General features: G+C 49.1%; 1 protein-coding gene across 2 annotated transcripts in view; it reads left to right on the top strand.

The window, feature by feature from the left end:
• The first annotated feature begins 828 nt into the window (after window positions 1–828).
• Window positions 829–23,326, top strand: part of tmem245 (transmembrane protein 245) — a 38,895-nt gene continuing 16,397 nt past the window's right edge. For both annotated transcript variants that reach the window (XM_083637641.1, XM_083637640.1), the window contains exons 1-6: window positions 829–1,650; window positions 4,053–4,170; window positions 7,688–7,783; window positions 14,691–14,798; window positions 20,155–20,343; window positions 20,466–20,635. In XM_083637641.1, the coding sequence (XP_083493767.1) occupies window positions 1,060–1,650; window positions 4,053–4,170; window positions 7,688–7,783; window positions 14,691–14,798; window positions 20,155–20,343; window positions 20,466–20,635 (1,272 nt within the window). In that variant the 5' untranslated portion in view covers window positions 829–1,059. The remainder of the gene's footprint in view (window positions 1,651–4,052; window positions 4,171–7,687; window positions 7,784–14,690; window positions 14,799–20,154; window positions 20,344–20,465; window positions 20,636–23,326) is intronic.

The following is a 23,326-nucleotide window of genomic DNA, read 5'->3' as shown; positions in this document are numbered from 1 at the left end:
TGACCTACAGTTGAATAGACTCACTCACACTTTACAGGTACGGTACCATGTAACTACATATGAACTACAGTTGAATAGACTCACTCCACTTTACAGGTCCAGTACCATGTAACTACATATGACCTACAGTTGAATAGACTCACTCCACTTTACAGGTACGGTACCATGTAACTACATATGAACTACAGTTGAACAGATTGACTCCACTTTACAGGTCCCGTTCCATGTAATTACATAATGAACTACAGTTGAACAGACTCACTCCATTGTACAGGTCTGTTACAATGTAACTACATATGAACTACAGTTGAACAGACTCACTCCATTTTACAGGTCTGTTACAATGTAACTACATATGAACTTCATTTATAACTATTGGTAATTACTGTGTAATTACATTTGGTGTTCATGTGTAATTACAAATAGTTATGTAACTGGGGTACCTGTAAAATAAAGGGTTACCGAAAAATCATTGTTGTGTTTTGTTCTGGTAGGGGTATCTCGAAAACTAAAGCCTTTTTTGAGGACTTGCTGCTATAAGTGAAAACAAAGAAATCAACAAACACACAAACAAGACAGACACCTTTGGGGTCTGCTAAACAATTGGATTGGAATCATGGACAGTACTTGGAATACATTCTAAAATATTAGTGTGCCAATTTATAATTTTGAAAGTTTTCAATATGAGGAATCACAACAAATCACCGCAAATCCCCTGGAAGCGCACCAGTTAAGAGTTGTGCCAAACAAATGTAAATATCTCAAAGACTATACATGACATCGCTTATATTTTGACATTCTGAGTGAGAGCAGAAGTAGTTCAAGAGTTTGATGTATAATATATGCATGTCGATGTCGTGTTAAAGTTGTGAACTGTCGCAGTTTTTAAAATGTACACTACAGCCGCTGTTCAGCACATATTCATTTAAACTACATGACCCATCTTGCCGTTTCGTCGGAGTTACGTCACATATTTTCCCCGTTTCCCCCGCGTGACACTTTGCCTGGACCTGGACGCCGGGAGCGCGAGGCGGAGTCGCGAGTATATTATCGGGGAAGATGGCGGACGAGGAGGACGCAGTGGGGCAGCCGGAGCAGCACACTCCCCGGCACACTCCCCGGCCGCACTACGTCTCCTTCTCCGAGAGCGTCCAGCCGGCTGTAGGCATGGTGAGCCAGCTGTTCAGCCAGCCTTCTTCCCTCAAATTCGACAAGAACATCAAGCAGGCCTTCTACAACACCGGGGCGATGGTCATGGTGGCTATCTGCTGCGCAGCGGCTGTGCTAGTTTACTTCATCCTGGAGGCCTTCCTCCGCCCGCTGCTCTGGGCGGTGCTGTGTGGCACTTTCCTCCACCCGTTTAAGCACTCCCTGGCCCGGCTCGGCCGCGCGTGGCTCAGCGGTCTACAGGACACCGGGACGCCCGTGGTGCTGGGGACCCTGCTGGTCCCGGTGTGGTGTTTGAACCGCAGCGTGGACGCCATGGGCAGGCTGGTTCTGGAGAGGCTCACGGTGCTGCTGGTGATCGGGGCGGGCGCGCCGCTGCTCTACTTTCTCTCCATGTTCTGGAGCATCATCGGCATGCAGGTGATGCTCGGGCACGTCTGTTGGATCATCGGGGCCGCGCTTGATTGCTTCCACGCCGTGTGGGTGAGTAGGCGCACTGTGAGTGAGTGGGCAGTGGCCGCTGGCCACGCCCACTCTGTCATGACAGCGGGTTATATTTATTGTTGTGTCCTCTGTCTGGGCGAGGTGATGACGTGGGTCAGCCCAAACATGCTCGAAAACAGCGCTTCTCAACGTGCGGTCCGGGGACCACCAGGAGTCCTTGAGGAGGTTCCAGGGGGGTCTCCAGCAAATTGACGAGCATTATCATAACACAATTAGATAATACAGGGGTAGTTATCTGTTATCCATCTACCTACAATAGGCTACAAATAGTCATGTGATTCTGGACACAACCATCTAACAATAAAAAAATATTCTCAGATTTAGGTCTTATCAAATGGGGCTCAGTGGCTCTAATGTGACTAAATAGACCCTTTTAACAGCAGCCATGTTGTGTGTCAAAGCAGGGTAAACAGGTGTAACCAATAAGCACTGGTAAACACAGGTGTAACCAAATAACACCTGACAGGTGTGACATACTGTCAAGATACTGCTTAAACAGCATGATTATTGCACAGGTGTGCCCTGGGCTTCACATGTTGTAACCACAACCATGAGCTCACAAGTTTCATGAACTTCAAATTGAAATGAACATTCAGTTCATGGGAAACAGCTCTGGTGGACATTCTTGCAGTCAGCATGCAAATCGCACGCTCCCTCACAACTTGTGACATCTGTGTCACTGTCATTGTGTTGTGATAAAACTGCACATTTTAGAGTGGCCTTTTATTGTGACCAGTCCAAGGCACGCGCAATAATCATGGTGTTTAATCAGCATTTGGAAATGCCACACCTGTCAGGTGCTGCTCAATAACAGATTGAAACAAATGTATGAACAGAATTTGAGAGAAGTCAGCCTTTCATGTACGCCATAGAAAAAGTCCTAAATCTTTTATTTCAACTCGTGAAAAATGGGAGCACAATCAAAAGTGTTGCGTTTATATTTTTGCTCAGTATGCATGAATTGCATTTCCTAGAACAAGATCCCTTCCATTCTGTTAACCTCAGCGCAGAAAGTATTTTTCTAAGAATAAGCATTAGCTTGTATGTATGTGAGCTTATCTCATTTCCTCACATTTCAGGGGCGTATCTGATCAAGTTGATCAGTATCTTATCAGGGATCTGAGTGGGTTAAGTACAGCCATGCTTTTTGACGAGAGGCTAGTCACATTAATGTTCTTCCCCAGACAGCCGGTCGGTCATCTCTAAATGCAGAAGTAGACTGAAACATGGCCCTTCTCCATAAATAGCACGGAGGACACGCTGTTTTAAATGACATATAAAGACGTCTTTGTGTGCAGCACAACCGGAGAAGGCCTTGGTGCTAAACACTTGATTGCACACGGGGGCATCACATTACATAAATCACATTACATGACTGAATTACTAAGCAGTTGGGCTGAAGCTGTTGTGCTGAATCTAGAACAGATTGCAGACCGTTCATATTGATTAACAGGCTGCTTCCTACGCAGGTCTGGAAAAGTTGAGAATTACTTTTGACTACTAAAACGGAAAACTGAGAAATCATCTTCAGCTATAGACTGATATGGGCTTGTCATTTTACCCAGCCAGTAGCAGACACAACATACCAATTGTTTTAACACAGTCCAAAAAAAAGGAATTTTGAAATGAAATATAACAGAAACCCTTGACTTTTCAATATCTCCCCTTATCTGACCTACAGTATATACATCATCATATCTCTTTCCCTTTTATCTTAAGCTGTGTTCACACCGAGATATTTATCTCCACTTGCAGCTGCACAGGAAGCCTACATTCTGCAGCCTGCAAACACGTATACTTCTCTGTAAGCATAATCATATACACAAAGGAAGTCATTTTATAGCCTATTAATCTCCAGTATACTTAATAATAGAGGAGACAAAATTGTTGCAATTTCCGACACCTCGGATTCCTGGGATGTTTGTCCACTACGAGCCACCGTAGTTGTTTACAAGCTAAGCCTATCAGCGTGCTCCTCCTAACGCAAGCTCTATACCGGTAGTACAGACTTCACTTCATGTCAGCTGTCAGCCTGTCAATCAGCGGTCAATGCGGTTTGTTGCCACACAATAAACCAGCGGTTTGTTCCAAGCCTGTGTGATCCTTGACTCACTCTCACACGGCAGCCAATCAGCGTTGAACAGCGAGCGACTGTTGCCAGCGAAATTTCCCGTGAGTTGGGATATTTCATCTCGGGCGACGAGCGAATTTTCGCTCTGTCGCTCGGAACGCCCAGCGATTTTTCTCCCCGGACGAATATACGCTCAATCGCTCGTTTGCATTGACTTAGTATGTAAACTCGATGCCAGCGAAAAACTTGAATAGGTCGGTGTGAACGCACCTTTAGTGTCACACTCTCACTTCTCTCTCCCTTGCTCCAGGTGTGCACAGCGGTGGTGGGCTATATGCTGGCAGTAGCCTTTAAGTGGAGCCCCAGTACTGAGTGCTACCTCAGGGCTCTGTCTGTTCCTGTGTGGGCCGTCCTGCTCTTCTACCTGGGTGAGTGGGGGGGGGGGGGGGGGGGGTGGGGGTGGGGGGGGTGCACTGGTGCGGAGGCCTCCACAGCCTGCTGAGACAAGCTGGTTAAAGGGAGGCATGCCGGCAATTAATATATCTAGACTCTCCCTTTTTGACCAAATCTTCAAATCATGTCTAAGTCCCTGTTTACAGAGAAAGTCATTCATAACGGGGGAAATAAAAAACAGCACTGTCGACTCACTACTAGGGGTGTGCCACCTTAGGCACCTCACGATTCGATTCGATTACGATTAAGGGTGCTACGATTCGATTATTAAACGATTATTACGATTATTCTACAACAGACTAACAGGACACAAAACAGGACAGGACAATGAACAACATTGGACATAATTGGATTGGATAATAATAATAACCAAAAATAATCATCATAATCATCAAAAAAAAAAAAAAAATCATAATTCCAAAAAAAAAAAAAAAAAAAAAAAAAAAAAAAAAAAAAAAAAAAAAAAAAAAAAAAAAAAAAGCAGTGAGTGAGGGGCACTTTACACCAGGACGGTTTCCTGTGGTGACGGGGAGTTATTGTATCGTTAGTGCCTCCCTTTTAGACGGCAACGGCGAATTTGGGCTTAGGAAACGACACATTTTGAAACCACCTTCCAGAGTCAAATTCTTTGAGACGCCCCCCCGCTGATCATTCCATGTAATCGCTTTGAAACGGCACATTTCAGAAACTCTGACGTGCCTGCACACGCGACACACGCGATTACGCCATAGCCGTGCGCTAGTAGGCAACCATTTTCAAAATAAAAATGTCAGTATGAATGAAGTTCATACTGCTCCACCCTTGTAATACTTGTATTACAAGTGTTGGTTGTGTTTGTTGTGTCTTGCGTCACTCGATTTTTATTCTTGTATTACTTTGTTCTCCTGCTGCTTTGGTCATAATTGGATTGGATTGAACATTGGACAGGACTAACAGGGTACAAGGGTTAACCCTTGTACCCTGTTAGTCCAACGGTTGGCTCGTTTTAACACTCGCGCGGATGGGGTTTTGACATTTTTGGTGGTCTGAGGCTAAAAGTGTGCTCAGGTCTTTTTTTCTGTGTGTTTTACAAAAGTCTCCCTCTCACCATGTTAGAACACTTCGTGGCCTCCTGTAGCGAAAATACTCACAGGTTTACTGTTGGCGGTTGTTGCATGGACCGCAAATTCTCATTGACTTCCATTATAACATACTTTTTTGGGACCTCCAGCCATTGAAAAAAAAAATGCACTCACATTATGTTTTTATTCTATCATCCTGGACCAAACACCTTGAAATTTGACCTTGAAATAGAATTTTGTGGTTGGCTGAAAATTTGGGGGAATTACATGGCCTCAAAGTCCATTGCATAGTTTTCCCATTGTTTTCAATGTTAATTTTGAACAAAAACAACACTTTTTTTAGGACCTCCAGCTTTTTTCCCCAAAAAAGATTATTTCCCTGATGTTACACATCTCACCTTGAGTCAAGGCTTGTAATTACTAGTTTCTATTGTGTTTCGCTATTTCCCCCTATTCCCCCAGTTTTGGCACAACAACCAATTACATGCAGTTTTCATGAAATGTACAGGAAATTGATCTGTATGCCGAACATGGGAAAATATTCAAAAGCAGAATTTTACAGTGCACACTACTAATTTGAAGCCTTTAGACCAGGATAGATGCTGGACTAAAGCTCATTTGTGTTTTTTGGGGAAAAAGTCTGGAAGTCCTAAACAGGCACTTTTTGCTTTTTTGGCTCAAATCATGCAGTAAATATGAAAACCACTGATGATGTCACAATGTCTATGAATGTCATCAGTGACATCATTAGTGACCAAAAACATCTTACGACATCACTGATGATAATCTGATTACAAAAGTAATCTGATTACAAAAGTAATCTGATTACAATGAGTAATCTGATTACAAAAGTAATCTGAATTTACAGATAGAAATTACATTGTATACTGAATGTTGCTGCCAATCTTTGACCTATCCCAGGCTATGAAATCCCCCCCTTGAAAAATCCACTTTGCATTTATGGGAACAAAAATTTATGGGAAATTGTGTTTTTACTGTACTTTTACTGTACTTACAGTACTACTGGACACTGGCATTTGAGGGGTTAAAGTTCTGACTAAGTATGAAATGTTGGTACACATAATGAGGGATGAAGTTACCAATGAATAAAAAAAATATAAAAAAAATGTTTGGAAAGAAATTAATAATAATCTTATTAATTATTCATATGTTGGGTAGTCGCTTGGACCAACAATAAGATGAGTTATAAAAAGATAGCAGGGTACAAGGGTTAATCACGATTTTCGATGCATCTTTTTCACCAAACAGGATTTTTTTTAAGCAAGGTATATTTGTCAGTATCCATTGATTAAAGTAAACAAACAAATGTACCTCCATTATCTTCAGTTGCGACTGAAGTCCACGCATCACATGTTACAGCCACCCTGCATGCTTTCTTCAGTGATTCCAGTTTCCAGTACTTCGGTTTTGGTCTCGTTTTACAGTTAAGGAACTGCTTTCCGGGCGAAATACCGTATTTTTTGCAAATAAAGCAAAAAAAAAAGAAGCAAAAAAACATTATTTTTTCTCCCCCCCCCCCCCAATTTTTTGCAAATCGATAATCGAACATTGTGAATCGATTTTAATCGTCACGTGACTCATCGCGATGCATCTAAAAAACGATTAATCGGCACACCCCTACTCACTACGGGTTAAAATTGACTTTAAATTGTCTGTGTTCTATGTGTTCTGTGTATTTTCGGATCACACACAAAAAAACGTTGCAACATGAATCAATAAGGCTATTTAATTGCCATTATTGTGAAGGTTTTAACCAGAAGTTTCCATTTTATTCTGGCTCACTTGACACTGGCCTGAGTGTTTTGCAGCTTCATTCTGCATGCAAATCGTTATCACAAACACTGTGTATGAACAAGAAATCTAAGGCAGGAATGCAACGACACAGTTTGCCGTTTTATGCAGAGACCGTTGTCATCTAAACAAGGCCTAAGTTGGTACAGCATAAATGTAATGTAAGCTTAAAGCTTAAATGTAAAATGCTTTTCTAGCTATGAAAAGGCCAACGTTCCACTTCAAGTTCCACATGCACACGCACGCACACACACGCACACACACACACACACACATGCACACGCACGCACGCGCACACACACACACACACACACACACTATCTCTTTCTGAGTTATATGGCCAGATGATGCAGTCTCCCTGTATTTATAGTATGCTTGAGATGCCCTACGAGGTGTCAACCTTTAGGCCTCAAATGCTAAATGTGACGGAGCTCTAAGAATCTAGGTGGACCCCTCGGGGGGGGGTGGACCCCTCAGGGGGGGGGGGGTGGACCCCTCAGGGGAGGGGGGGGGGGTGGACCCCTCAGGGGGGGTGGACCCTTCGGGGGGTGGGGGGGGTGGACCCCTCAGGGGGGGGGGGGGGCAGCGGACTCAAAATGTTGTCTCTCTGTGTGTTTAGTGTCTCTGACCGGCTCGTGGAGAGTGCCCATATTTGTGGTTGTGGTTATACTCCTCATCGTGGGCTCCCAAGAGAAACCACCAGTCCCTGGCAAAGGTGAGGATGTATGGACAGACACACGCACACGCACGCACACACACACACACACACACACACACACACACACACACACACACACACACACACACACACACACACTTCGATTTGCCACATTAAGAACCCTTACTCCCGGCCAACCACACATACTGTACATGGTAGGAAGAGTGGTGAGTGGTGAAAAGTGCAGGAGGGTTAGTAAAGTGCAGGAGGGTTAGTAAAGAGCAGGAGGGTTAGTAAAGTGCAGGAGGGTTAGTAAAGTGCAGGAGGGTTAGTAAAGTGCAGGAGGGTTAGTAAAGTGCAGGAGGGTTAGTAAAGTGCAGGAGGGTTAGTAAAGTGCAGGAGGGTTAGTAAGCCCATTGATAAAGTGCAGGAGGGTTAGTAAAGTGCAGGAGGGTTAGTAAGCCCATTGATAAAGTGCAGGAGGGTTAGTAAAGTGCAGGAGGGTTAGTAAGCCCATTGATAAAGTGCAGGAGGGTTAGTAAAGTGCAGGAGGGTTAGTAAGCCCATTGATAAAGTGCAGGAGGGTTAGTAAAGTGCAGGAGGGTTAGTAAGCCCATTGATAAAGTGCAGGAGGGTTAGTAAGCCCATTGATAAAGTGCAGGAGGGTTAGTAAGCCCATTGATAAAGTGCAGGAGGGTTAGTAAGCCCATTGATAAAGTGCAGGAGGGTTAGTAAAGTGCAGGAGGGTTAGTAAAGTGCAGGAGGGTTAGTAAAGTGCAGGAGGAGGGTTAGTAAAGTGCAGGAGGGTTAGTAAGCCCATTGATAAAGTGCAGGAGGGTTAGTAAAGTGCAGGAGGGTTAGTAAGCCCATTGATAAAGTGCAGGAGGGTTAGTAAAGTGCAGGAGGGTTAGTAAAGTGCAGGAGGGTTAGTAAAGTGCAGGAGGGTTAGTAAAGTGCAGGAGGGTTAGTAAGCCCATTGATAAAGTGCAGGAGGGTTAGTAAAGTGCAGGAGGGTTAGTAAGCCCATTGATAAAGTGCAGGAGGGTTAGTAAAGTGCAGGAGGGTTAGTAAGCCCATTGATAAAGTGCAGGAGGGTTAGTAAGCCCATTGATAATGAAGTAATTGATCATGAACGAGCACAGGAAAGAGTCGTCGTTGGCCAGCTAAGCTAACATCCTTCTTCAAACACAGCAGTGGAAAATGAGAGCTAATGGCCTTTATTCTAATTTAGCTAGCTGTGTCCTCAAGCTTACACAGCACTTAGCTTATATTGAGTTGTATTTGACAGTACCCAGCATTAGCCCAGAAGGGTTACCTCATTCAGAAGTGGCCAGCCTGACCCTCCTTGTGCCGGGGCCATCAGAGTATGGGAAGACCCTGTGGGGAGTGTGGACGCCTTAGGGGACATTCACACCAAAGCCTTTTTGGAGCTGCCAGCACCTTTCTGCAATTCATTCTCTATGTAAGGAGGACGTGCTAAACGTGCTCTTCTTTCAAGGAACGCACCTGGCGTTTAAACGCCGGTGGCGTCTCGTTTTTTTGGCGGAGCGCTCTGGGCGTTTTAAGATGAGAAAGTTGAACATTTGGAGGAAAAGCGCGCTGCTCGTCTTTTCCATTCGTGCTACCTTTTCTCATCCCAGAGGGATCCTCAACCTCTGCTGCTGCCAGAATTGGCAATAATCTGTCTTGTTGTCAGCGAACAACATCAAACAGACAAAACCAGCTGGCTACCGTCCATGTATTCGTTGTGTCCTAATCTGTACTGCGCGCGACTGCAGGGGAAAACAAAACAAAGCGCAAAAGAAATGCACATGGGACCTGTGCATGTGCGGGTGTTCCCCATATAGGTGCGTTCCCCCACTTCTCTAGATAGCACTACACCTCTGCTGGGCAGCGCGCAGACAGCCATATTTGACATTTTAGCTGCAGCTCAGTCAAACTTTATTTAACATTAGTTTTCAATTGTGAATTAGAAAATGGTCGGGGGGGGGCCACTCTGCACTCGGCCGCAAGTTGAGTATCACTCGTCTACAGTATGTGACTTCTCTGTCTATCTTACTCTCTGCTTTTACAGTCTGCAGCAGCAGCAGCAGGGGTGGGCAATTATTTTTCCTGGGGGGCCTCATGAGAAACCCAGATTGTTGCCGAGGGCCGCACACATTTTGTCATGCCGTAACTTGAAACTAATATGTGATTTAGACACAACCCATCCAGTATTCCTGTTTGTATGTTTGACAAGAACTGCTTGGCTTAACTTATTTGACAGAGACTACACAGCAGTAAGATTCCTGACAGGAACTGCTGGTTTTAGCTTATTTTGACATGTTGAGTCTTGTAGACTACACAACACTCAGATCTGACAATAACTATTTCCATTGTAAACATATTTGACATCTTGAGTATTTTTTAGACTACATAGCACTAAGATCTTACAGCTGTTTCCATTGTAAACATATTTGACATCTTGAGTATTTTTTAGACTACATAGCACTAAGATCTTACAGCTGTTTCCATTGTAAACATATTTGACATCTTGAGTATTTTTTAGACTACATAGCACTAAGATCTTACAGCTGTTTCCATTGTAAACATATTTGACATCTTGAGTATTTTTTAGACTACATAGCACTAAGATCTTACAGCTGTTTCCATTGTAAACATATTTGACATCTTGAGTATTTTTTAGACTACATAGCACTAAGATCTTACAGCTGTTTCCATTGTAAACATATTTGACATCTTGAGTATTTTTTAGACTACATAGCACTAAGATCTTACAGCTGTTTCCATTGTAAACATATTTGACATCTTGAGTCTTTTTTAGACTACACAGCCAGACGCGCGGGAAGCTATCTCCCACGAGGGGGGCTGCGCGCCGCGCCGCGCCGAGCACTTTGCGCGTGCACGTGTGAGGTCCGTGCGCGTGCACGTGCGAGGTGCGAGCACACGCAAAGTGCGCTGCGCGGTGCGGCCTTGTGCGAGAATGCTGCGTGAAGTTGGCACTTGTATTGCACATTGTCTTAAAACTTGAATGGAATCAGGGGCGCCGATTTATGTCTGTGCCAGTGCGTGCCCATGCTTGCGCATGCCCGTCGCCCAACCCATCCCCCGATAAAGCGATAAAGCTGTAGTGACGCAAACGCACCATAGGAGATTTAACAGCGACCTACACACACACACACACACTTCACACACCACTTCAGTTCGACAGAATAGGAACAAGCGACCGAAGCATGCTGTAAACCACACTCATCTCAGCAACATAGAACATGAACAGCGTCAGCATCAGCGACCGACCCACACAGACACATTGATTGAGAGATCAAAAGTTTTAACCAACATTAACATACACTACTACACCTCACCTGGAACTGGAAGTCGTAGGCTACTCGTCACGGTTGCACTGGTGGTGGTGGAAAACGCACTAGGTTTTGTGATCAAAAATCTCCTCATTTTGTTTTGGCTACTTGTGTTGAGATGTGTCAGTCTGTCACTCTCTCTCTGATACCGCTCAATGCGCAAGTGTGTTTACTCACTACGTCAGCAGGGTCACATAGAGTGCACTGACTCATGCAGCCAATCAGATTGGGCTATGTTGGGCTATGTTTTGATCAACTCGTTTTGTAACCCGGGGCCGCCAGCGGGCCTCGGGTGGGTGGAGTTTGCTATCAAATCAATGTAAAGTGACTCGACCCCGCCCAGCCACAGCCTAGAGCCCAGAGCAGAGCACCCACGGGGAAATGAGGGGAGTGAGAGAGAGAGAGAGAGAGAGAGATGCCTGTGACACAGTCACTGAAGTTTCGCCAAATGAGGGTGGGGCTGGTGGCGGGGGGGGGGGCTGCGTCAGGAAGGTGCAGGGGCTGAGGCCGCCACCAGAGGGGGCTGCAGCCCCGGCAGCTCCCCACTTCCAGTGCGGTTGTACACAGCACTCAGATCTGACAGCTGTTTCCATTGTACACATATTTGACATCTTGAGTCTTTTTTAGACTACATAGCACTAGGCACGGGTCGATTTCCGGTTTTACCGGTTCGGTTCGGTGTACGAGCCCAAACCGGTTTGATCACGTGCGAACCGAAAAAACCTAAAAAAAAAAAAAATTTTTTTTTTTTTTTGTTTGTTTTTGCCAGTCCATTCTGATTGCACTATTGTTCGTATTAGCCTCTTCTCAAGTTGCACTAGTAGGCAAAAGTCTTATTTTGTTTATTATGTTGATGTTTGAAGAAAAGTTAAGCTGAATAGTTATGAGAAATAAAAACAGTGTGTTGTTACAGTTAAAAGGTTCTGCTTATTTGTATTCAGTGTTCGTGCTGGTTGGCAGCATACCAGCTTAGAGGTGCATTATCGCCACCAACTGCAGCCGCTTTGATACGTTTTTTTGGGGAATATCGAACCGGTTTCAAAATGTTCAAACTGACCCATGCCTATTACACAGGTGTCCTGCTTCTTTTTATTCAGTATCATTGCTGGTTGACAATACCAGCTTAGAGGTGTATTATCGCTATCAGGTGGACTGAAGTTGCACTACAGACAGTTATGGGCCACACTCGGGAGCCCTGCTTAAAAAAAAAAGAAAATTTAATTAGAAAAAAAATCGGTATACCGGTTCGATCCGGTTTAGACGGCAATATCGAACCGGTTTTAAAATTTTCAAACCGACCCAGCCCTACATAGCACTCAGATCTGACAGCTGTTTCCATTGTAAACATATTTGACATCTTGAGTATTTTTTAGACTACCGTAAATTCCGGACTATAAGGCGCACCGGTGTATAAGCCGCACCTTCAAAGTTGACTATTTTTTTCTTATATAAGCCGCACCGGACTATAAGCCGCGGGTGTTTTAATGGTATTTTTTGTTTTTTTTACAGTGCACACAGTGTCCGCGGTGTGGTGAAAAGAGGGCAAGAGAGGAAATTAAAACAGAAGTGGATTTATAGTTAGAAAGAGTGCTAAAGAAGAGAGAATTCCGTTTTTTATTTTTTTATTTTAGTTACTCACAGTACTATTGACCAGTCCAACTCAAAAGATATTCGGCAGTTTCACTTTGAGCTCTTGTTCCGCCGCTGTCCATCAATGGTTATGACGAGTCTCGCTGGGTACAGTACGCCAAAGCGATATCCATTGACTTTAACCTTTTCGATGATGCTGTTGTATGTTGCGCGTTTCTGTTGCACCAACGCGGAGAGGTCCTGCCGGACGAAAAAGCGCGTACCCTCCCAGGTGAGGGGCTTCTTCCCCGCAGCCTGGAGGATGAGTTGACGGTCGGGCCAGCGGAGTAGGCAGATGAAGATGGCCCTCGGTGGCAGGCCGGGGTCTGGACGTGGCCGAGGCGCCCGGTGTGCCCTGTCCACCTCTGGTGGTTTCTCGCCTTCCTTCAGGTCCAGGATGTAACACAGGATTTTGCCACGAAAGCGTCCATGTCACCAATCTCAGCTCCCTCTTTTACATTGATCAGGCGAATGTTATTTCTTTTAACCCTGCTGATTAAGTCATCAACCTGCGTGTGCAGCGTTTCGATGTTTTTGCATTTTATCCACTTTCGGACTCACTGTGTTGTTTTTGTCCTCCAGTGCGCTGATGCGCTTTTCCGCATTAGAAACTCTGTTCACGGTTGCATTATTTTCTTTAGTGAGTGAGTGGATGGACTTCTGCACGTTTTCAAACTTGTTTTCAAGCTGCTCAAACCTCTGAGCGATGTCGGACTTAATCGATAGTGTTTCACGGAGTAAAAGTTTAGCCCAAGCCGTGTATCTCCAGCCTCCAGCAGGTGAGTCATTTCCTCATTCATGGCGGTGATTGCTTCGTCTTTTTCTTTCTGCTTACCTGTGTTGTGTTATGTTATGTTATGTTATGTTGTTAAAAGAGGGCAAGAGAGGAAATTAAAACAGAAGTGGATTTATAGTTAGAAAGAGTGCTAAAAAAGAGAGATTTCTTTTTTTTTTTGGAAAAAATCCATAGATAAGCCGCACCGTTATATAAGCCGCAGGGGCCAAAAAAGGCCAAAAAACGGGAAAAAAGCCGCGGCTTATAGTCCGGAATTTACGGTACATAGCACTCAGATCTGACATATTTTCCTCCACACCTTTTCCTTCACACCTTCTCCCTGTTTACATGAGCGCTGTTGAATTTTTAAAACGCCGTAATGTACATGCCAGGTCGCTAGGTGGCAGTGTGATCACCTTATTCTTATACAAGGACGCTTCTGCATGATGTCATTTCGTAATCGTCTTTCCGGTTTTAAACACGGAAGTAGAGTACGCCTACCGCAGTCATTTAGACTTGCCAAAAAGCTGTTTTCAAGCTAAAAAAAAAACCCAAACTGTTTTAAGTTTTAATATTTGTCGGGTGAGAATGTAACATATATGTGACCAGTTTATCAGAATAACGCCTATTGGAAATCTTTAACGAGCAGCGAGGACCGGGAGCGCTGAGTGTGCTATCTGTCAAACCCTACTGTAGGCTACTGGCAATGAGAAAACACTGTCGACATGCTTTTGTAACTAACGTTAAATGCCGACCGGGTACAGGCGTCGGCTCCTCGCAGCAGTAACATTATGAACATGTAACTGAAGTTGGCCGCAGTGTAGCTTAATTCTGAATGTTGCCAAACTTCATTCATACTGACATTTTTATTTTGAAAATGGTTGCCTACTCGCGCACGGCTATGGCGTAATCGCGTGTGTCGCATGTGCAGGCACGTCAGAGTTTCTGAAATGTGCCGTCTCAAAGCGATTACATGGAACGATCAGCGGGGGGCGTCTCAAAGAATTTGACTCTGGAAGGTGGTTTCAAAATGTGTCGTTTCCTAAGCCCAAATTCGCCGTTGCCGTCTAAAAGGGAGGCACTAACGATACAATAATTCCCCGTCACCACAGGAAACCGTCCTGGTGTAAAGTGCCCCTCACTCACTGCTTTTACAGTCTACAGTATGTGACTTCTCTGTCTCTCTCCTTTCTCTCCCCAGGAGAGTTGTCGGGGCAGGTGTTGTCATTTGCTGCTAACACGATCTACATGGCCATCTCCTGTAGCAGCTTGAGAATGAAAACTGAAAGCAACGGAAACTCAAATGCAGGTCAGACACCTCTGCTTATTAGACAGCACTAATGACTTACAAGCACAGCTCCAGACTAGAGCCATCACCTCTCTCTCTCTCTGTCTGTGTGTGTCTCTCTCCCTGCCCACCTCCCTCCTCCCCTCTCTCTCTCTGTCTGTGTGTGTCTCTCTCCCTGCCCACCTCCCTCCTCACCTCTCTCTCTGTCTGTGTGTCTCTCTCCCTCCTCCCCTCTCTCTCTCTCTCTGTGTGTCTCTCTCCCTGCCCACCTCCCTCTCTCTCCCTGCCCACCTCCCTCCTCCCCTCTCTCTCTCTCTCTCTCTGTGTGTGTCTCTCTCCCTGCCCACCTCCCTCCTCCCCTCTCTCTCTCTCTCTGTCTGTGTGTGTCTCTCTCTCCCTGCCCACCTCCCTCCTCCCCTCTCTCTCTCTCTCTGTCTGTGTGTCTCTCTCTCCCTGCCCACCTCCCTCCTCACCTCTCTCTCTGTCTGTGTGTGTCTCTCTCCCTGCCCACCTCCCTCCTCCCCTCTCTCTCTCTCTCTCTCTCTGTGTGTGTCTCTCTCCCTGCCCACCTCCCTCCTCCCCTCTCTCTCTCTCTCTGTCTGTGTGTGTCTCTCTCTCCCTGCCCACCTCCCTCCTCCCCTCTCTCTCTCTCTCTGTCTGTGTGTCTCTCTCTCCCTGCCCACCTCCCTCCTCACCTCTCTCTCTGTCTGTGTGTGTCTCTCTCCCTGCCCACCTCCCTCCTCCCCTCTCTCTCTCTCTCTCTGTCTGTGTGTCTCTCTCCCTGCCCACCTCCCTCCTCCCCTCTCTCTCTCTCTGTCTGTGTGTGTCTCTCTCCCTGCCCACCTCCCTCCTCCCCTCTCTCTCTGTCTGTGTGTGTCTCTCTCCCTGCCCACCTCCCTCCTCACCTCTCTCTCTCTCTGTCTGTGTGTGTCTCTCTCCCTGCCCACCTCCCTCCTCACCTCTCTCTCTCTCTGTCTGTGTGTGTCTCTCTCCCTGCCCACCTCCCTCCTCCCCTCTCTCTCTCTCTGTCTGTGTGTGTCTCTCTCCCTGCCCACCTCCCTCCTCACCTCTCTCTCTCTCTGTCTGTGTGTGTCTCTCTCCCTGCCCACCTCCCTCCTCCCCTCTCTCTCTCTCTCTCTGTCTGTGTGTGTCTCTCTCCCTGCCCACCTCCCTCCTCCCCTCTCTCTCTGTCTGTGTGTGTCTCTCTCCCTGCCCACCTCCCTCCTCACCTCTCTCTCTCTCTGTCTGTGTGTGTCTCTCTCCCTGCCCATCTCCCTCCTCACCTCTCTCTCTGTCTGTGTGTCTCTCTCCCTGCCCACCTCCCTCCTCCCCTCTCTCTCTCTCTGTCTGTGTGTCTCTCTCCCTGCCCATCTCCCTCCTCCTCTCTCTCTCTGTCTGTCTGTGTGTCTCTCTCCCTGCCCACCTCCCTCCTCCTCTCTCTCTCTGTCTGTGTGTGTCTCTCTCCCTGCCCACCTCCCTCCTCACCTCTCTCTCTGTCTGTGTGTCTCTCTCCCTGCCCACCTCCCTCCTCCCCTCTCTCTCTCTGTCTGTGTGTCTCTCTCCCTGCCCACCTCCCTCCTCCCCTCTCTCTCTCTGTCTGTGTCTCTCTCTCCCTGCCCACCTCCATCCTCCCCTCTCTCTCTCTCTGTCTGTGTGTGTCTCTCTCCCTGCCCACCTCCCTCCTCCCCTCTCTCTCTGTCTGTGTGTGTCTCTCTCTCCCTGCCCACCTCCCTCCTCCCCTCTCTCTCTCTCTGTCTGTGTGTGTGTCTCTCTCCCTGCCCACCTCCCTCCTCCCCTCTCTCTCTGTCTGTGTGTCTCTCTCCCTGCCCGCCTCCCTCCTCCCCTCTCTCTCTCTCTGTCTGTGTGTGTCTCTCTCTCCCTGCCCGCCTCCCTCCTCCCCTCTCTCTCTCTCTGTCTGTGTGTGTCTCTCTCTCCCTGCCCACCTCCCTCCTCCCCTCTCTCTCTCTCTGTCTGTGTGTGTCTCTCTCTCCCTGCCCACCTCCCTCCTCCCCTCTCTGTGTCTGTGTATCTCTCTCCCTGCCCACCTCCCTCCTCCCCTCTCTCTCTCTGTCTGTGTGTGTCTCTCTCCCTGCCCACCTCCCTCCTCCCCTCTCTCTCTCTGTCTGTGTGTGTCTCTCCCTGCCCACCTCCCTCCTCCCCTCTCTCTCTCTCTCTGTGTGTCTCTCTCCCTGCCCACCTCCCTCCTCCCCTCTCTCTCTCTGTCTGTGTGTGTCTCTCTCCCTGCCCGCCTCCCTCCTCCCCTCTCTCTCTCTCTGTCTGTGTGTGTCTCTCTCCCTGCCCACCTCCCTCCTCCCCTCTCTCTCTCTCTGTCTGTGTGTGTCTCTCTCCCTGCCCACCTCCCTCCTCCCCTCTCTCTCTCTCTGTCTGTGTGTCTCTCTCTCCCTGCCCACCTCCCTCCTCCCCTCTCTCTCTCTCTGTCTGTGTGTCTCTCTCCCTGCCCTCCTCCCTCCTCCCCTCTCTCTCTCTCTGTCTGTGTGTGTCTCTCTCCCTGCCCGCCTCCCTCCTCCCCTCTCTCTCTCTCTGTCTGTGTGTGTCTCTCTCCCTGCCCTCCTCCCTCCTCCCCTCTCTCTCTCTCTGTCTGTGTGTGTCTCTCTCCCTGCCCGCCTCCCTCCTCCCCTCTCTCTCTCTCTGTCTGTGTGTCTCTCTCCCTGCCCTCCTCCCTCCTCCCCTCTCTCTCTCTCTGTCTGTGTGTGTCTCTCTCCCTGCCCGCCTCCCTCCTCCCCTCTCTCTCTCTCTGTCTGTGTGTGTCTCTCTCCCTGCCCTCCTCCCTCCTCCCCTCTCTCTCTCTCTGTCTGTGTGTGTCTCTCTCCCTGCCTGCCTCCCTCCTCCCCTCTCTCTCTCTCTGTCTGTGTGTGTCTCTCTCCCTGCCCGCCTCCCTCCTCCCCTCTCTCTCTCTCTGTCTGTGTGTGTCTCTCTCCCTGCCCACCTCCCTCCTCCCCTCTCTCTCTCTGTCTGTGTGTGTCTCTCTCCCTGCCCACCTCCCTCCTCCCCTCTCTCTCTCTGTCTGTGTGTGTCTCTCCCTGCCCACCTCCCTCCTCCCCTCTCTCTCTCTCTCTGTGTGTCTCTCTCCCTGCCCACCTCCCTCCTCCCCTCTCTCTCTCTCTGTCTGTGTGTGTCTCTCTCCCTGCCCACCTCCCTCCTCCCCTCTCTCTCTCTCTGTCTGTGTGTGTCTCTCTCCCTGCCCACCTCCCTCCTCCCCTCTCTCTCTCTCTGTCTGTGTGTCTCTCTCCCTGCCCTCCTCCCTCCTCCCCTCTCTCTCTCTCTGTCTGTGTGTGTCTCTCTCTCCCTGCCCACCTCCCTCCTCCCCTCTCTCTCTCTCTGTCTGTGTGTCTCTCTCTCCCTGCCCACCTCCCTCCTCCCCTCTCTCTCTCTCTGTCTGTGTGTGTCTCTCTCCCTGCCCACCTCCCTCCTCCCCTCTCTCTCTCTCTGTCTGTGTGTGTCTCTCTCTCCCTGCCCGCCTCCCTCCTCCCCTCTCTCTCTCTCTGTCTGTGTGTGTCTCTCTCTCCCTGCCCGCCTCCCTCCTCCCCTCTCTCTCTCTCTGTCTGTGTGTGTCTCTCTCTCCCTGCCCGCCTCCCTCCTCCCCTCCCCTCTCTCTCTGTCTGTGTGTGTCTCTCTCTCCCTGCCTGCCTCCCTCCTCCCCTCTCTCTCTCTCTGTCTGTGTGTCTCTCTCCCTGCCCGCCTCCCTCCTCCCCTCTCTCTCTCTCTGTCTGTGTGTGTCTCTCTCCCTGCCCACCTCCCTCCTCCCCTCTCTCTCTCTCTGTCTGTGTGTGTCTCTCTCCCTGCCCACCTCCCTCCTCCCCTCTCTCTCTCTCTGTCTGTGTGTCTCTCTCTCCCTGCCCACCTCCCTCCTCCCCTCTCTCTCTCTCTGTCTGTGTGTCTCTCTCCCTGCCCTCCTCCCTCCTCCCCTCTCTCTCTCTCTGTCTGTGTGTGTCTCTCTCCCTGCCCGCCTCCCTCCTCCCCTCTCTCTCTCTCTGTCTGTGTGTGTCTCTCTCCCTGCCCTCCTCCCTCCTCCCCTCTCTCTCTCTCTGTCTGTGTGTGTCTCTCTCCCTGCCCGCCTCCCTCCTCCCCTCTCTCTCTCTCTGTCTGTGTGTCTCTCTCCCTGCCCTCCTCCCTCCTCCCCTCTCTCTCTCTCTGTCTGTGTGTGTCTCTCTCCCTGCCCGCCTCCCTCCTCCCCTCTCTCTCTCTCTGTCTGTGTGTGTCTCTCTCCCTGCCCTCCTCCCCTCTCTCTCTCTCTGTCTGTGTGTGTCTCTCTCCCTGCCTGCCTCCCTCCTCCCCTCTCTCTCTCTCTGTCTGTGTGTGTCTCTCTCCCTGCCCGCCTCCCTCCTCCCCTCTCTCTCTCTCTGTCTGTGTGTGTCTCTCTCCCTGCCCACCTCCCTCCTCCCCTCTCTCTCTCTGTCTGTGTGTGTCTCTCTCCCTGCCCACCTCCCTCCTCCCCTCTCTCTCTCTGTCTGTGTGTGTCTCTCCCTGCCCACCTCCCTCCTCCCCTCTCTCTCTCTCTCTGTGTGTCTCTCTCCCTGCCCACCTCCCTCCTCCCCTCTCTCTCTCTCTGTCTGTGTGTGTCTCTCTCCCTGCCCACCTCCCTCCTCCCCTCTCTCTCTCTCTGTCTGTGTGTGTCTCTCTCCCTGCCCACCTCCCTCCTCCCCTCTCTCTCTCTCTGTCTGTGTGTCTCTCTCCCTGCCCTCCTCCCTCCTCCCCTCCCCTCTCTCTCTGTCTGTGTGTGTCTCTCTCTCCCTGCCCACCTCCCTCCTCCCCTCTCTCTCTCTCTGTCTGTGTGTCTCTCTCTCCCTGCCCACCTCCCTCCTCCCCTCTCTCTCTCTCTGTCTGTGTGTGTCTCTCTCCCTGCCCACCTCCCTCCTCCCCTCTCTCTCTCTCTGTCTGTGTGTGTCTCTCTCTCCCTGCCCGCCTCCCTCCTCCCCTCTCTCTCTCTCTGTCTGTGTGTGTCTCTCTCTCCCTGCCCGCCTCCCTCCTCCCCTCTCTCTCTCTCTGTCTGTGTGTGTCTCTCTCTCCCTGCCCGCCTCCCTCCTCCCCTCCCCTCTCTCTCTGTCTGTGTGTGTCTCTCTCTCCCTGCCTGCCTCCCTCCTCCCCTCTCTCTCTCTCTGTCTGTGTGTCTCTCTCCCTGCCCGCCTCCCTCCTCCCCTCTCTCTCTCTCTGTCTGTGTGTCTCTCTCCCTGCCCGCCTCCCTCCTCCCCTCCCCTCTCTCTCTGTCTGTGTGTCTCTCTCCCTGCCTGCCTCCCTCCTCCCCTCTCTCTCTCTCTGTCTGTGTGTGTCTCTCTCCCTGCCTGCCTCCCTCCTCCCCTCTCTCTCTCTCTGTCTGTGTGTGTCTCTCTCCCTGCCTGCCTCCCTCCTCCCCTCTCAGACGGTGTGGAGTCTGTGGGTCCCACTTCCATCCCCGTCACACCTGGGATGGCCGCTGGCCTCTTCCAGAGAGAGAGGAGCTCCCACAAGGCCAGTGATATCTACTTTGTGCTGCTCGTCTGGGCCATAGTACTGGTTCAGGTCTGGCTCAACCTCTGGATCCTACAGCTGCTGCCTATCCCTGTGGCTGGTAACACACACACACACACACACACACACACACACACACACACACACACACACACACAATAGCCACACACTTCCTCACAGACCTTCCACCTGACTTAGGCCCATGCTGTATTTGTGCTGTAGTGTGGGTGATGAAGAAGCTAGTGGTGCACTTTGGGGTGAAGAGCTTTGCCATGCGGACACTGGCCACGTGGTGGGCGGGGCTGGAGGAGTTTGGACGCCAGCGAGAGGAGGCCCTGCTGCCTGGACCAATCAAAGGCCTCGCTCAGTTCATGCTCCGCATCGATACCAAGGTAACGCCTCACACTGAAGCAGCCAGTGTCCTTATTCCTCCTGCCCTCCATTTGACACTTCCTCACACACACACACACACACACACACACACACACACACACACACACACACACACACAGACACACACACACACACACACACACACACACACACACACACACACACACACACACACACACACACAGTTTTCTCTTCCACTGGCACATCCTTTTTGGTCAATGAATGCTGAAGCAGCCAACACAGATGTGCCAAAAGCAGTTCCTTCAATGGCCACTTGTGGCTGGCTCCAAAGGCGAGTCAATTCCCATAGAGCAGAGGTTCTCAAATGTTTTTCAGCCAAGGGCCCCTTACAAGATAGAAAATATACCGGGGACCCCCTCATTCTGATTTGTGATTTTGGGCTAAGCTTAATTGTTTCCAACTTTGAATTGTTTAACGTGCTTGACATTTAAATTGAAGGTTGTTAGATTAGAATGTAATCCATTAACCATTTTAGATTTAAAGCATAAAATATTTTCGTTGAACTGGAGCTTTTGCACACAATATTTTTTTCCCCCTGAAAACATTTTGCGGATCCCCTGGCAAAGTGCCACGGACCCCTGGGGGTATCCGGACCCCCATTTGAGAACCGCTGCCATAGACCCCCATGTTAAAATGGCCAAATTTACAGAGATTTCCCCCCCCCCCCCTGTCCCCATTTTCTCCCCAATTGTACTTAGCCAATTCCCCTCTGCCGATCTGGGGAGAGCCGTAGGCGTAGACACACACGTGCTTCCTCCGATACATGTGCAGTTGCCAGCTGCTTCTTTTTACCTGACAGCACGTGGGAGGATCACGCTATTCCCAACAGTTCCCTTCCACCCCGAACAGGCGCCCCGACCGACCAGAGGAGGCGCTAGTGCAGCGGCCACGACACATACCCTCATTCCGGCTTCCCACCCGCAGACTCAGCCACTCGTGCCTGTATTTACGCCCAACCAAGCCGGAGGTAACACGGGGGTGCCAACCTGCAACTATAGAGGAAAACATGTTCACAGCCTGCTTCAAAAAACACCTTTGGTCTCGATCGCTAACTTCCCCGTTGATGACAAATGTACGGGATGAATTTGTATATAACTCACCTGTTTATACAGTCAATAGCAGGCCTCTGCTCTGCCTGGCTAAAACAACAAAACAACATGGCTATGGTCAAAAGACCAAACTCCATGCTTCAAAATGTGAACACATCACTCGTTGAGTTAGTTAGCTCCGCTGACTTATTGTTAGTGCTACTAGTTCTAGCCGTTCGCACCACGTGGGGTTCACTAGTGTGATAACAGTTCGCACCACGTGGGGTTCACTAGTGTGATAACAGTTCGCACCATGTGGGGTTCACTAGTGTGATAACAGTTCGCACCACGTGGGGTTCACTAGTGTGATAACAGTTCGCACCACGTGGGGTTCACTAGTGTGATAACAGTTCGCACCACGTGGGGTTCACTAGTGTGATAACAGTTCGCACCATGTGGGGTTCACTAGTGTGATAACAGTTCACACCATGTGGGGTTCACTAGTGTGATAACAGTTCAGACCACGTGGGGTTCACTAGTGTGATAACAGTTCGCACCACGTGGGGTTCACTAGTGTGATAACAGTTCACACCATGTGGGGTTCACTAGTGTGATAACAGTTCGCACCACGTGGGGTTCACTAGTGTGATAACAGTTCGCACCACGTGGGGTTCACTAGTGTGATAACAGTTCGCACCACGTGGGGTTCACTAGTGTGATAACAGTTCACACCATGTGGGGTTCACTAGTGTGATAACAGTTCGCACCATGTGGGGTTCACTAGTGTGATAACAGTTCACACCATGTGGGGTTCACTAGTGTGATAACAGTTCACACCACGTGGGGTTCACTAGTGTGATAACAGTTCGCACCACGTGGGGTTCACTAGTGTGATAACAGTTCACACCATGTGGGGTTCACTAGTGTGATAACAGTTCACACCATGTGGGGTTCACTAGTGTGATAACAGTTCACACCACGTGGGGTTCACTAGTGTGATAACAGTTCGCACCATGTGGGGTTCACTAGTGTGATAACAGTTCACACCACGTGGGGTTCACTAGTGTGATAACAGTTCGCACCACGTGGGGTTCACTAGTGTGATAACAGTTCGCACCACGTGGGGTTCACTAGTGTGATAACAGTTCGCACCACGTGGGGTTCACTAGTGTGATAACAGTTCGCACCACGTGGGGTTCACTAGTGTGATAACAGTTCACACCACGTGGGGTTCACTAGTGTGATAACAGTTCGCACCATGTGGGGTTCACTAGTGTGATAACAGTTCACACCATGTGGGGTTCACTAGTGTGATAACAGTTCACACCATGTGGGGTTCACTAGTGTGATAACAGTTCACACCATGTGGGGTTCACTAGTGTGATAACAGTTCACACCATGTGGGGTTCACTAGTGTGATAACAGTTCACACCATGTGGGGTTCACTAGTGTGATAACAGTTCACACCACGTGAGGTTCACTAGTGTGATAACAGTTCACACCACGTGGGGTTCACTAGTGTGATAACAGTTCGCACCATGTGGGGTTCACTAGTGTGATAACAGTTCGCACCATGTGGGGTTCACTAGTGTGATAACAGTTCACACCATGTGGGGTTCACTAGTGTGATAACAGTTCGCA

The sequence above is a fragment of the Poromitra crassiceps genome (genome assembly GCF_964638095.1).
Source record: "Poromitra crassiceps genome assembly, chromosome: 1".
Taxonomy (NCBI): domain Eukaryota; kingdom Metazoa; phylum Chordata; class Actinopteri; order Beryciformes; family Melamphaidae; genus Poromitra; species Poromitra crassiceps.
The sequence above is the reverse complement of the archived record's forward strand: the minus strand, read 5'-3'. Positions and strand labels throughout refer to the sequence as shown.